Source organism: Drosophila kikkawai, chromosome 2R (genome assembly GCF_030179895.1).
Source record: "Drosophila kikkawai strain 14028-0561.14 chromosome 2R, DkikHiC1v2, whole genome shotgun sequence".
NCBI classification, from domain to species: domain Eukaryota; kingdom Metazoa; phylum Arthropoda; class Insecta; order Diptera; family Drosophilidae; genus Drosophila; species Drosophila kikkawai.
Window position 1 is genome coordinate 21,129,598 of NC_091729.1, and position 13,777 is coordinate 21,143,374.

The following is a 13,777-nucleotide window of genomic DNA, read 5'->3' on the forward strand; positions in this document are numbered from 1 at the left end:
AAAAATGAAATTATAAATTGCTTATCGACAGTATCGAAGGGTCGGGCCATAAAGTGAATATTGACTGTTGACTTGTCAACGCTGGCACAGCACACACATAGCACTCAATCATTTAAACAATTTGTTTGCTCTTGTCGCTTGAGAACGAAAAAACATTTTCTTTTATTATGATTCGATTCTCAATTCTCAGCCAGAAATTTACGAGCCAAGTTTTTGCCTTTGAGAAATGTGTCAAAGAAGCGTACATACAGCTAAGGGGAAAATAATAGAAATAAATAATGAAAAAAAAAAACAATGTAGGGAGTGATTCTGGGAGTCACTCTTAAAGATGTTTATTCAGTAAAATGTTCTTCAATAAATTCTTGCAAAATTAGGAAAGCAAATTGATCCCTATCCCTATATTAGTTACTTTAAATAATATCCTTTTCTATTTCTTTGAATTAATTTTTCGACCTCATTTGTTCATATATCATGCACGTTCAATGGTCTCGCAGACCTCATTTTAAATGCAGCACAAGGCGGCGGCGACGACGACGACGACGGCTAATCATAATGAAATTACTCATACGCAAGGTTAGCCGCCGAACAGACCAGACACATCTATGTACTCCAACCCGCCACGAAGCGATGCTGTTGACACTGGGCAATGTGCAATAATTCAAAATACTGTCTAGACTCTGGCCAGAGAGAGAGACACAAAGACAAGGACGAACAACACAAAATGAAGATGCTGTCGGGGGAAAATATCAAACCATTTTCATATCTCTGGCCATTGTTTACGGCTGCCATTTCTGAGGTTGTGTATGTGCCATTCATTTAAAGTCGTTAAACGTCGCAAAATTTACAATTTTTAGAAACTTTACGAGCAGCAAAAGCAACAACACGTTTAGTTTTTCTGCATTAATTGACGCAATCGATTTGAAAATTCGATGGGCTGGATTATACCAGAGCCTTTGTACATACACATACAACGCTACGATGTGTAAACAAAAGCCAGCGTTTTTGTGGCCATAAAAGCAATATTTATATCGCTGGAAAGCAATAGCAAAATTCCTAATTACCGCCGAGCGCATCCATCTTCATGAAAAGCCCCCCCAATAAAAGCAAATCAATGCGCATATAGATCAGCAAATAATAAATTCTGCGATGCATGATATATGATATACGGAATGTAGTGACATGCCAAGTGACCTGTGGCCCAAAGGACCCAACTGAATTATGTCCGTATCCGTCGTCTCCGGTCACTGGGGAGAAAAGTCTTCGGGCCACGACAGTCAAGTGAAATGAAAATTCTATTGACAAATGACTTATTTGCCGCTCTGCTTTCGCTGGCTGGCAGCGGAGAACAGAAAATTATATATATATATATGAATATATTTTTGAGTGCCAGCAAGTCTAAGCGCAAAAGCAAAAGTCCCAACGATTTTGGTTAAATATAGACCCAATGGCAGCGGGAACAGACTCGTTCTACTATATCGTACGAGAAGAACGCATATAGGCTAATGAGCGATGTGGCTCGTCGACATAATTAATGACTTGATAGATGCAAACACACACGAGTCCGAGTCCGGAGTAGGTGGCCCAGGTTCAGGCCTGCTTAAGTGATTGACTTCTGGGGTTAAGAGCCCCATAAAGTGAATAGTATAGTGTGTAAGGAGGGAATGGTCAGCGGGACATTGACCACTTCCCACCGAGAGGCTCTTAATGCTTTTCGGCGGCCCAGTGAGTTTTCGGGTGGCTGAGCAGTTTATATACTCTTGGGAACTTTTGAATAATATTGCGTTCTTTTGACATATTAGAAATTTATTACCTCGAGACACTTGTAGGATTTGGGGATTTAAGGGTTAAAAACTAAAGAAAATGTATATAGAATTAGTGGATTAAAACTAATCAATAAAGGGTAAAACATTTCCTTTGAAATATGACAATCGATTAAGAAAATAATTTGTTATATTTAAAAGACCTTTGAAACATACCAACCTATTTTAATTTCATTTAGAATTTGGTATCACAACAATTCAGTTCAAAAATTTATTTAAATAACCACTAAGACCCCCTATAAAATTGACTTAAATTTATGTAAATATCTGATGATTTTCCACCTGCCAATGTTTTTGTATATTCAATTTCTCATTCTATTTACACACGAAATATTACAAAAAAAAAGAGGTAAAGCATGAAGGGCGAACAAAAAAATGCAGCAACTTGATTGAACCCTTCTCAGACATTGACCAATTTGCAACAAGCTGTCAATCCAAAATATTAGCTTGCATGCGTCCGTGTGTGATGTGTTCACAAAACACTTTTATCTATCAGCCATATTTATGGCCATGTGCACAGTGAAATATTCGCAAATTGACTCCAGTCGAGCGGAACGGTGGCGTGCAAATATAACAAAAACAGTTACAGTATAAATTCTGCTATTAAAAATATAGAAATTTATGTTTAACAAGAACCGTTTATATAAAATAAAGAAATAAGTAAAACTTAGCAGACAAAATTTAGGGATTGCGAAGTTTTTTCTTTTGTAACTGTTTTGTTTTGAAATATGTCTATATAAAGCTCTATAATTTGATTTCCAGGCAAGCTGTAATCATTAATTTTTTATCAAATTTATCATTAATAATAATTTAAATTTAATAATACTTGTTAGATCCTATTAAATTTGAATTACATTTTTAATTGTAGTTTATAGATTGGTTTTTGTTTTTCAATCATCAAATATTTAATCTTTTCCATATTTAAAACATTTTATGTGAATTAAATAAACTTTTGATTGTAATTAATAAAATGTAAAGATTAAATGTGTATGACATTCAAATTAAATTTACAAACAATAGCCAATAAAATATTGTAAGAACATTTGTTTATAACAATTCAGTCCTCAGACTAAAGAAAAAATAAACATTAAAATTTAATGAAAACAATACAATTTTTTTCCTAAATGAATATCATTTTGCCTCCCTTAGGCTTCACTTAAAGAGGTCTCACTGTAAAGCGCAGCCTTCGATATGGAAATCATAACGACACAAAAAAAAGCACAAAAGAGAGCGACAATGAGTGGAGCAAACCTGCCATCTGTTTTGGGGCTTTGTTTGTTCGTTGTTGTTTTTGTGTGTGGCACATGGCTGGTGAGCTTTTTGGGGGGCGGATGCAAGTTGTGGGGGAAGGGACAGAGCTTTCCTGCCCAAACACAATCAGCTGGTGGCTGCCAAAGCTCCTCCATCAGCACAAATGCTGCGTAATTTTTTTTTGTTGTAAGCAAAAGCACCGTAATGCAAACAAACATATGAGTGCGCCTTCCGCTGTGTCCCGCTGTTTGTTATTATAGCAAGCCAGGGGGAGGTGGGAGGTGGGCAATCGTGAGACAACAAAGCACAGCTGTGTGTGCGAGAGCTTTGTAAATTGGCGCGCGCTCTCTCTCTACTCTCTACTCTCCGCTCTCTGGGTAATCTATTGCGCACCTTTCAAGCTGAAAGGCAAAGTGGAAACCCCTTCGACTGACACGAACCGCTCATGTAACGGCACTCTAGGAGCAGCAAGGTCACTGAAAATTTACATTTATTTATTCGCACTTATCTAATTTATTTATTTGCCCAGCAAAGGGGCTTTTGCCAATTGAGAGTCCGTCAGTCACCATCAAAAATGGCGACCTGTCATATGTAATGAGTGCCTACTGTGGCATGACCATTGACTTTATAACTGGTTTTCCTCACGGCCCGCCAGAGGCGCACTCACCTTCCGCGGGAAGTGGGCGCCCAATTTGACAGTTGTCAGAATTTCGTGTTCCACATTCTATATATGTTTTCTAGGGCCCTGTCAAGTGCACACGACAAGGTCATTGTAAATGTGTGTTTATTTTCAATAATCCGTTGCCCTGCCCTGCATTCTATATTCTATTTCTGCCTCTGGCCTGCGCCAGAAACGCAGAAAATAAAAGCGAGAGCAACCAAACAAATAATTTGTTCTGCCGTCTTAGTTTAAACTAAATTTCGTAATTGAAAAGAGTATTTATTTTCGGCTGCAAGGTCGCTGTCAAATCTTTTACATGGGGGACGGGCAAATAAAAGCGCCTGAAATCGGGCCCAATAATGTTAAATTGTTTATAAAAAATATGAATAAATATGTTTTTAGTTTAAAGTATACCAAAATGAAACAGTAGCTAAGCCACTCTTTCCCCTTTTCTTGTTTATTAATTTTCAAATCAATATATTTACCTTGTAAAAGATTGCTTTGAAAATTGTGTTCCTTTGACTATTTACTAAAATTTTCACTACTTTCTTGGCCTTTATCAAAATTATACGATAAGTTCTTAACAGAACTTATCGCTTACACCACTCCACCACACCGCTAGTGGCGCGAACCGCTCCTGTGCGCATGTCGAGCGACCTACACAGAAAAAGCACTAAACAGGCCAGAATCCGAGTCCGAATACGAATCCGAGTCCCCAGTCCCGAGCACGACTCACCCATACAGAGTGATTCGGTCTCATGTAAGGCATATAGAGGTCTATATAGACACTATAATACCATTCCGACCGATGCGGAGTTCGCGCGTTCTCGGTGGTTAGTTGAGCGTTTGGTGGCACTGCGAGCGGACGGACGGAGAGCGTTGTGGAAGCGAGGAAAAGAGGAAAAGTGGAAAAGCAGCCACTGCGACAAAGGTTAAGCAGCAAAAACAACAACAACACCAAATACCAATCAACAAACAAAGGGAAAACGCATCTAAGCTGGCTGAGGAGAGAGACTCGGAATAAGCCGAGACCAGCGGACGCACATTGGTTTCTTTGTTACAACTCTTTTTTTGTGAACATCGAAGCACGTAAAAAACGATTCGAATTAGTGCGCAATATTAACAACATCAACCAGCAACAACAACAACAACAACGAACTCGAAACGTGCGCAATAATTTGTTTAAAAATCAATGAAGACTGCAACTGCGCAAAACTGAAAAAATTGCATCACAGAACACGAAACTAGAAAAGTCTATGCCTGCCAGAGTGGTGAAAATCAATAGAACCCCGGACTAAATTACCACCTTGGGAGCAGGAGCAGAAGGAAGAGGAACCATAAGGAGACCAGGACTAGGACCAGGATCATGCCTTCCCTTTTGGAGGCGCTGGAGCGCAAATACTTCGCCGAGTGCGAGTTCGAGAATGCCCACCAGCCGGAACTGCACAAGCGAAGCGATCTGCCCAATGACTTTACGGTGACCAAGTGCGGCGGTCGCATGGAGTTCTCCATCTTCATACCCCGCCTCTCGCCCCTGACCAGTGTCCCGGCTCTGCTGGTGCTCAACGACTGCGACATCGACTCGGCTGGCGACTTTGAGAGCATCCGGGAGAAGTGCCAGCGGGTGAGGGAACTGGATCTGGCCCAGAACAAGCTCAGCGACTGGGCGGAGGTGTTCAGCATACTGGAGCACATGCCGCGCATCGAGTTCCTCAATCTGAGCAAGAACCAGCTGGCCAGCCCCATCAGTGCCTTGCCCTCCACCGCTCCCACGGTGAACCTCAAGAGTCTGGTGCTGAATGGCACTTACCTGGACTGGGCGTGCGTGGATGCGCTGCTTCAGAACCTGCCCGTGCTCCAGGAACTGCATCTCAGCCTGAACAACTACAAGCAGGTGCTAATCGATGCCGAGGAGGCGGAGCAGCGGCTGCAGGCCACAGAGACGCCGGAGGAAACGGAACGGAGAATCACCAAAGCCCATCCAGCCCTCAAAACACTGCATTTCACAGGCAATCCCGTCGAGCACTGGCAGGAGATCTGCCGCCTGGGCCGGTTGTTTCCCAACCTGGAGGCTTTGGTCCTGGCCGACTGTCCCATTCGATCCTTGCAGGCCGAGGAGTGCAAGGAGGACACACACAGATACTTCCCCAGCCTGAGGCTGCTCAATCTCAGCTCGGCGCAGCTCAACAGCTGGAGTGCCATCGACCAGCTGGCCAAATTCGGGCAACTGCGCAATCTCCGTGTTAAACACTGGCCCCTCTGGGAGAGTCTGGAGTGCACGGAGCACGAGCGGAGGCAGCTACTCATCGCCAGGCTGCCCAATGTGGAGATGTTAAATGGCGGCGGCAAGATCAGCACCGACGAGCGGATAGATGCCGAGCGGGCCTTTGTGAGGTATTATATGGACAAGCCCGAGGAGGAGCGACCCGAGCGCTACGAGGAGCTGCTCCAGGTCCACGGCAAGCTGGATCCCCTGGTGAACGTCAGCCTGAAGCCAGACAAGCGTGTCAAGGTCGTCTTCACCTACAACGATGTGAGTGAGAGCCGCTTTGTGGACATTTACCTGACCGTCAACGACCTGAAGGCCAAGCTGGAGAAGCTGGTGGGTCTGGCGCCCAACAAGATGCGTCTGTTCTACCTGGACCAGGACTACAAGGAGTTCGGCCCCGAGGAGATGCGATTCCCCAACAAGCAGCTCTACAGCTACAACCTGCAGTCCGGCGACGAGATCATCATCGATGCCAAGAAATGAACGGGGGGGGAGTAGCCTCCTTGACATCTTCTGAATGGGTAAACCATATACCCCGCTTTGGGCGGTGCTACAACTTGTGATCTTGTACACGAAACATTTATACTTAACGTACATTTATTTCTACTGTTAATGCGTTTCCGTTTTGCCCTGCGAACTACTACTGTGTAAATATGTTCTGAGACGGCCAAGCGAGCATTGCGCACCCACATCGTACATGCATATATTTTAATTACTGCCTAACCTAAGCCACACATACACTTACTCAAAAAGAAAAAAAAAACACTCACAAAAAACCTGCGAGAATGCATTAAAAAATTTTAAAATTTACCGATCTCGTTAAGTGATTTAATGGCACATGATGGGCAGCACTTTTCAGTGGGGTCAGGAAGCCAGGGGGATCTCTGCTGGAAGATAAGATATGGCATGACTCATGGGACTCGAACTGGCGAAACCATAACAATCCAGCACAGGCACGGGCACGGGCACGGGCACAGGCACTCTCTGGATCCACGGAAAGCTTTCCAAGAGAACTGACTGGCTGTCGGTCTGACGACTATCTCGATGTCTATGTCGATAACCGACTTCGACACTTCAATTACTTTGCCTGAAAAGCTTTGAAAAGTTGTTCGTTCGTTGGGGAGCAAAAAATAAATATAATCTGAGAACTGGCTCTCCCGCTTCCCACATAAAATTAGCAGAGTAATAACTGCTTATGATGGCTATTTGTCCACTTAGCATATAGACAAATATATATCTTTGTGTTTCCCTTTGGAGCGTAGCCAGTGAAATCACGATAATTGACCATCGCCTATCGTTGTTATTTTAGCTGATTCATATATAATTGGGATTCATTTATAAAATAAATCAGAGATGAGCCCGTAACTCTTTCCTTATTGGACATTTCTTTGTTTTTTGTTAAGCTTAGTCATTAAAATTATTGCATAAATATATAATAATACTTTGTAAGTCTTTGTTTTGTTTTTATCAGATCAAAATACATTAAAATGTTAAACAAAGCAATTGCAAATTAGTATAAGTTGAGTGTTTTTAATCCACCTAAAAATGTGATCAAACTGGATTTATAAATATTAATTTATATTAAAATATGCACTTATTAATTGTCTGTAATTAGAAATTACGCCGAGAATCAGATAGAAAATATATAAGGATTTAAAAATTGAAAAACAAAAAGCTTATACACTTAATATAAAATCTATCAAATGGTTTAAAAAGGTGTCACAAATGAAACAATTTCGGTATGAAATGAAACATGTACAACGATTTAACATATTTCTGAGGAAAACTAAGAAAACTATAAGATATTTCAAAAATAAATTACTATAAAATTAATAGAAATATCTAGGGGTTTTATTATTCTTATAAAGGTGTCTTAAATTATTTTACAACATATTAGAAAAATCCACATCGAATTCGATTCCATAAAATTGTATTGCATACTTTTAGACACATTTTCAAAAGGTTTAAAAACTTTTGTGATATCTGAAGCACCCTAGATAATGAATAATATACTTTACTTTATTTTTCATATATAAAAAATATAAATATAGATATTTCAATAAATATAAAATATAAATTTTTGAAGCTCCATAAACAAACTACATATTGTATTAAAGGGCTTCTCGGGTTTCACCTTCTCTTCTGAATATTATGGTCAAACTCTACTTGTTCCCCTGGAAGAATTCTTATTTAGAAACGTATATTTTTCAAGGCATGAAAATTGTAATTTAGCAATTTAAACCTGAACTGTGTAGAACCCTGCTTCCATTGCCAATCGACGACTGGTAATTTTCCAGCACTCCCTCACTCACCCATTTTTTTCTGGCCATTTTGTGATTTTGTGGGGTACGGCAAGTGCAAAGTGCCTAATGTTAATGACGTACGATCGCTATACGACACGTTGGGCAAAGACAAAGTCGGGAGATCGTGACTAAAGAGCCTGACCCGCCCACAGCGGCCAAAACGAAAACGTCGCTAAAATACGCGAATTTTTATGGCACTTTTGTTGTTGATGACGAGGTGCAATATATGTATACTCGCTTTGGACCCACACACATATTGAGGGGCGGTATCAAAATAAAATCAAATAGAGGTCTACCAGACAACGATGGCTTGTCGTAAAATTGCAAGGTGTGTGGAACGAAGAAAAAATAAAAAAAAGTGTTTATGTAGATAATTAATAAAATTTACACATGGGGTTTTTGAAAGTCGAGTTGTTAGGGAAGGTTTTTTAACCGGGCAACGTTTAGACGTCGATCGAGTTGCGGTTCAAGCGCCGTTCGAACCAGACGTGTCCCAAGTGTGTCAGTACATTTTAACTGAGATTTTTCCGAAAGTTTACCGGGCTGGAATGAGATCAGAATGGATCCGGACAACGATATATATGCCTTCTACGACATCAGGGGGTACAAGGGGTACTCTTACTTAACTCGTACTGAGAAGGAGTGTAGATACTAATGGCTCATTCTCTCTCTTATGTGTGGATTACAGGAAATGTAGACCGGGCAGGCTGAACTCGGAACGTATCCTGCAACCGCGAATGTCACTCCTAGGGAAGCCGCTGAACTATAATCGCGGCACCCGCCGCGATGTTCGCTACCGGCGCCTCCAGAGTCGCCTCTACAACTTCCTGGAGAGGCCACGCGGCCTGCATGCCATTTTCTACCATGTGATGGTGTAAGTACAATTTAAATTTAGAAAAATAAAATATTTAAAATTATAATAAACATTAAAGTAGTTATATTAAAGCCATGGCTAAGCTTTAGATTTTAATTTTACAAGCTAAGATCTCAGTATTTATAAGAAATTTAAATTTTATTAGAAATAAGAGTTCTATAAAGAATTTTTATATATTTTTCAAATATTTTCTACAGATTCCTGATGGTGTTTACATGCCTGGCCCTAAGCGTGTTTTCCACCATCAAGGAGTACGAGGACGACGCTGTATATATCCTGTTCCGCATGGAGATTCTGGTGGTCATCTGGTTCACCATGGAGTTCGGAGCTCGTTTGTGGTCGTCGGGCTGCCGTTCGCGTTACCAAGGCTGCCTGGGGCGGCTGAAGTTCGTGAAGCGACCATTCTGTATTATAGGTAATATTCTTAAACTGATAAATCAAGGTGATTGTGCGCTAATCAGGGAAGCTGTTTCAGATATTATCACCATTTTAGCCTCAATTGTAGTATTAGGCATGGGCACCTCCGGCCAGGTGTTCGCCACGAGTGCCCTGCGTGGCCTCCGGTTCTTTCAGATCCTTCGGATGGTGCGCATGGATCGACGGGGCGGCACCTGGAAGCTGCTCGGCTCGGTTGTATACGCACACAGACAGGTGAGTTGAATAAGATTTTGAATTACTACGAGTTTTAAGAGGATATTATTATATTTTGTAATTAACTTGCTGTACAAAATTGTTTATCTTTATTTTTCTAGGAGCTGATCACAACCATGTATATAGGATTCTTAGGTCTAATCTTTGCATCATTCCTAGTCTACATGTGGGAGAAGGACGTCAATGATAAGTTTAGCAATTTCGCCCAGGCCCTCTGGTGGGGTGTGGTAAGTCATAAATACTTTAATAAATAATTATCAAAATTAAGCAAATATTATTGAACTTTTCCTGATTTTAGATTACCCTGTGCACCGTTGGGTATGGAGACATGGTGCCCATTACCTGGCAGGGCAAGCTAATTGCCTCCTGTTGTGCTCTTTTGGGAATCTCCTTCTTTGCACTGCCAGCGGTAAGTTAATTATATATATACCATATATATAAAAAAATATTAAAGGTATTAGCTATTCAAATATATTTATAATTATCTTACTTTATACTATATATTTTTTAAATATTTTTTTCAGGGCATCCTGGGCAGTGGCTTTGCCCTGAAGGTCCAACAGCAGCAGCGCCAGAAGCACATGATCCGGCGTCGGCAGCCGGCAGCCACTCTCATCCAGGCCGTGTGGCGATGCTATGCGGCCGACGAGCATTCCGTGTCGGTGGCCACATGGAAGATCCACCAGGTGGCACTGCCCAGTCCGCCGGCTTCGTAAGTATTATCCTCGATGGCTACAATTTCGATCCATTTTGTGGGCGGGGCATCTGTATGATACTTAAGTCTCTCTTGGGGGTGTGTTTTGCAGAAAAGAAGTGCCACCAACTATTGTACAGAAACGATATTACACTTACACAGTCACAAACACTCGCACACACACAAACACTAGCTGCATTGGTGTGTATAACCAAAGAAAAAATCAAAAATAAACTGTAAAATATAGTGTGTTAATGAGCTGACCAGCTAGAAATTTTGAGAAGCGCATAGAACGGCGCAAAAGATTGGAAACTCGAAAATACACTTTACTATGTACAGAACAAGAACACTACTGATCAATCGATACACTCAGCGTAGGTAGAACTAGAGATATACTATAGAATATATCTACATAGAGTGTAGCCCGATCAACCAAATCAAATCAAATCAAATCGAATCCACCCCCCCAACTCTATCTCTCTCTGTCTGTCTCTCTTTTTACCACCCCGATTAACCACTTAAGTTCTATATCATTTACTTTTTTCCCATAGATAATATAATTTTTGTAAACATTTTCAGTTCTGAAAACTGGGAGCGATTATTAAAAAACATAACTGAATATAGGTAAACCTTGAATAACCAACCATAACAAAAAGCAATTAAACTAAAGCCAAGCAAGACTCAAAGCAATATGCCAATCATTCTCTATAAATATGGGGGGTGCTCCTCTCAGCCCCCTAAAAGCACCCACATTCGTAGACATATGGCGCCCACATTTAAAAATCGAATCAAAGTTAATTCGCAGCTTTTTTTACCATCAGCACCAGTCTCTCAATCTATCTATCTCTCTCTGTCGCCTCGCTCTGTCTCTCTCTCTCGCCTCGATCTTTCCATCTCTGTCTTCCGCCGCATTCGAAAGAATTTCTTTGCTAAATTTTTTGTGAAATTCTCCTCAATGACCGAAGTACATACGATTAATCAATATGAAATACGAATTGATTCTCATTTTGTGTGTGTTCTGCTGCCCGCGCGCCCAACAAAAACCCCAACTTCATAAAAATGCATATAAATGTGTGTGTAATCTATAATTAACACGTGAGTTCAATGAAGCCAAATGAGTCTAAAGCTTTTTATTCGATTCTCTATCTCTCTATCTCTGTTTATCTCTCTGTTTCTATCTCGCTCCCGTTACCCCGTTAAACCAAGCCAAACGAAGACACCTTGTATATCCCACCACCACCCACTCACCCCTTTTTACGCCCGGCCTTATATATGATAATTGCCCCCCCAGCACCTCGATGCCTAGTTCTTTGAAATCCCGATGCTCAAAATTGGAATAGCCGATCTTTTAATGATCTAAATTTGTAATTATAGAGTTTAATTGTCTGAATGTCCGGGGGAATTCTTCTTAAAGTGATGAAATATCATAAGGTTGAGGGGTGTTTTAAGAAGTTAATATAGTTTTCTGAATACTTAAGAGTTTCCTATTAATTAAGGGTTTTTAATATTCAAAATTAATTTAAAAATGTATTACAAATAGGCTCTTAAACCTAAAGGGAATTCAAAATCCTTTTAAAATGAGCCTAAAAGTAGGCACCAAAAAAGTGACTTGTGGTTTACCCTTAAGAGAAAAATATCTGTTGCCAGAATAAGTGATATTTTATGTTTAGAAAACATTTGCAGAAATAATTGAAATATATTATTCATAAATATAGGCTTAATTTCTTTTTCTAAAAAACAAATATTTAATGTTTTTATTTCCCAAAGAGAGACAATAAGTCTCTTAAGGTCAGTGAGATTGTGAAGAGCACCTCAAGATACTTAAGTGACACAGATAAAGTCTAGGGCAAGTGTATCACAGATAGCACTAACAAACAGATAATGCCTAGTTATAGTTCAAGATAGTACTAATTAAATATACAAAAAGCTATCTAAGATAAAAGCTACTTCAAGCTCTTCTTTGAGTGTCGGGACAGTCCAGGCAGTCGGCTTCTGATCGACCCTGCAAACCACCTCATTTATGACTTGTAAATGTCCAAATAATAATTTTTTCTACCTCAGCACCAATTTTTTAAATGTTTTTTACTCCTCACCTCTATTTGTATGTATGTATGCGCAACTACACCAAACACACACACACGGCTACACGCACACTTTAACTATGAAACACAGTCCGTATCTTGTTACCTACTTTTGCCAGATAACCGTTTCTATCTTTACCCTCCCCTCAAAAATCCAACTATTTGAAATGTGCAAATATCCGTGGGCTAACACAGAGTTATTTCCCCTCTAGACGGGCGTCGTCCAGCTTCAAGCACAACACATCCTTCGTGGCCCGGCTGCCCACCATCCGGCGGCACAAGAGCCAGACGATCCAGACTCCGGGCGGCGGAGATGGCAGCGGTATATCCAAGCCGCCGGGCTCCTCGCGGGCCTCCACGAGATACACCCGCACCATACGGGACATCAATGCGTCCGTGGAGAATCTGGGTAAGTTGCTGGGGCCATCCTGGGGGCCTCTTTCCTATTTCCGTTTATGTTTCCCCATTTCCATTCCATTGCGAATTTCTGTTTGCACACAGTCCGCACACACACGAAACACAAAACTCTCACAGATCTGAAGAGGATATTTTAAGGTGCGTTTCGTGGCAGTAAGTCAGAGATTTAAATTGGTCTACAGAAATCTCAAGAGATTTTAAAACTCTTCAAAGTTGTCCTAACACTTTAGATGGTTTCTAGGAAATTTTTGAAAGTATTTGGAAATTAATGGTTCCTCATAAAATATTTTAAAAAATATTATATTTTCAAATTATTTCTAGAATATTAATAAAATAAATTATTAAAAAATCCTGGTACTTGAAATCTCCCAAAAATGCGAATATAAAAAATTAAACTTTAAAAAAGTGATTGTTTTTAAAAGATTTTCGTTTAAGAAAGAGTTTTACAAATACTTTTACATCAATAATCCCTGAGAAAATTCAAAATATATACTCTGACCTACTGTAACGAAACGCACTGTTCGACCCCAGCATGTTGTTCTTTCCAACTTTATTATTGCTGAGCAAATAATAACAAAAAAAAATCAAGATTTCTTTGGCTATTTACGCAGTTCCACCAATTTTCCCCCAAAACAAGTGAAATCACACTCCCCCTACACAAGAGATGACAAGCTAAATTAAAAGGAAATTAAATTAAATTGAAAGTCATTTACCAAATTTTATTTCTAGGGAATATAGTATATGTTTTTATTCGCT

General features: G+C 40.3%; 2 protein-coding genes across 12 annotated transcripts in view; both read left to right on the forward strand.

Moving 5' to 3' along the window:
- KCNQ (KCNQ potassium channel) overlaps positions 1 to 13,777 on the forward strand; it is a 43,345-nt gene that overhangs the window by 24,102 nt on the left and 5,466 nt on the right. For 4 of the 11 annotated variants that reach the window (XM_070284568.1, XM_070284570.1, XM_070284573.1 and 1 more), the window contains exons 1-9: positions 8,760 to 8,916; positions 8,993 to 9,178; positions 9,376 to 9,593; positions 9,654 to 9,829; positions 9,931 to 10,056; positions 10,128 to 10,238; positions 10,354 to 10,541; positions 11,103 to 11,147; positions 12,817 to 13,013. In XM_070284568.1, the coding sequence (XP_070140669.1) occupies positions 8,864 to 8,916; positions 8,993 to 9,178; positions 9,376 to 9,593; positions 9,654 to 9,829; positions 9,931 to 10,056; positions 10,128 to 10,238; positions 10,354 to 10,541; positions 11,103 to 11,147; positions 12,817 to 13,013 (1,300 nt within the window). In that variant the 5' untranslated portion in view covers positions 8,760 to 8,863. Of the gene's footprint in view, positions 1 to 8,324; positions 8,633 to 8,759; positions 8,917 to 8,992; positions 9,179 to 9,375; positions 9,594 to 9,653; positions 9,830 to 9,930; positions 10,057 to 10,127; positions 10,239 to 10,353; positions 10,542 to 11,102; positions 11,148 to 12,816; positions 13,014 to 13,777 lie in introns of those variants that run through there. The other 7 variants (XM_017181652.2, XM_017181654.2, XM_017181657.2 and 4 more) reach the window with 5 other exon arrangements.
- mlt (tubulin folding cofactor E like protein mlt) lies at positions 4,242 to 6,811 on the forward strand. Its single transcript, XM_017181659.3, has one exon. It carries the CDS (start codon positions 5,099 to 5,101, stop codon positions 6,482 to 6,484), a length of 1,386 nt encoding a protein of 461 aa, XP_017037148.1. The 5' UTR covers positions 4,242 to 5,098; the 3' UTR covers positions 6,485 to 6,811.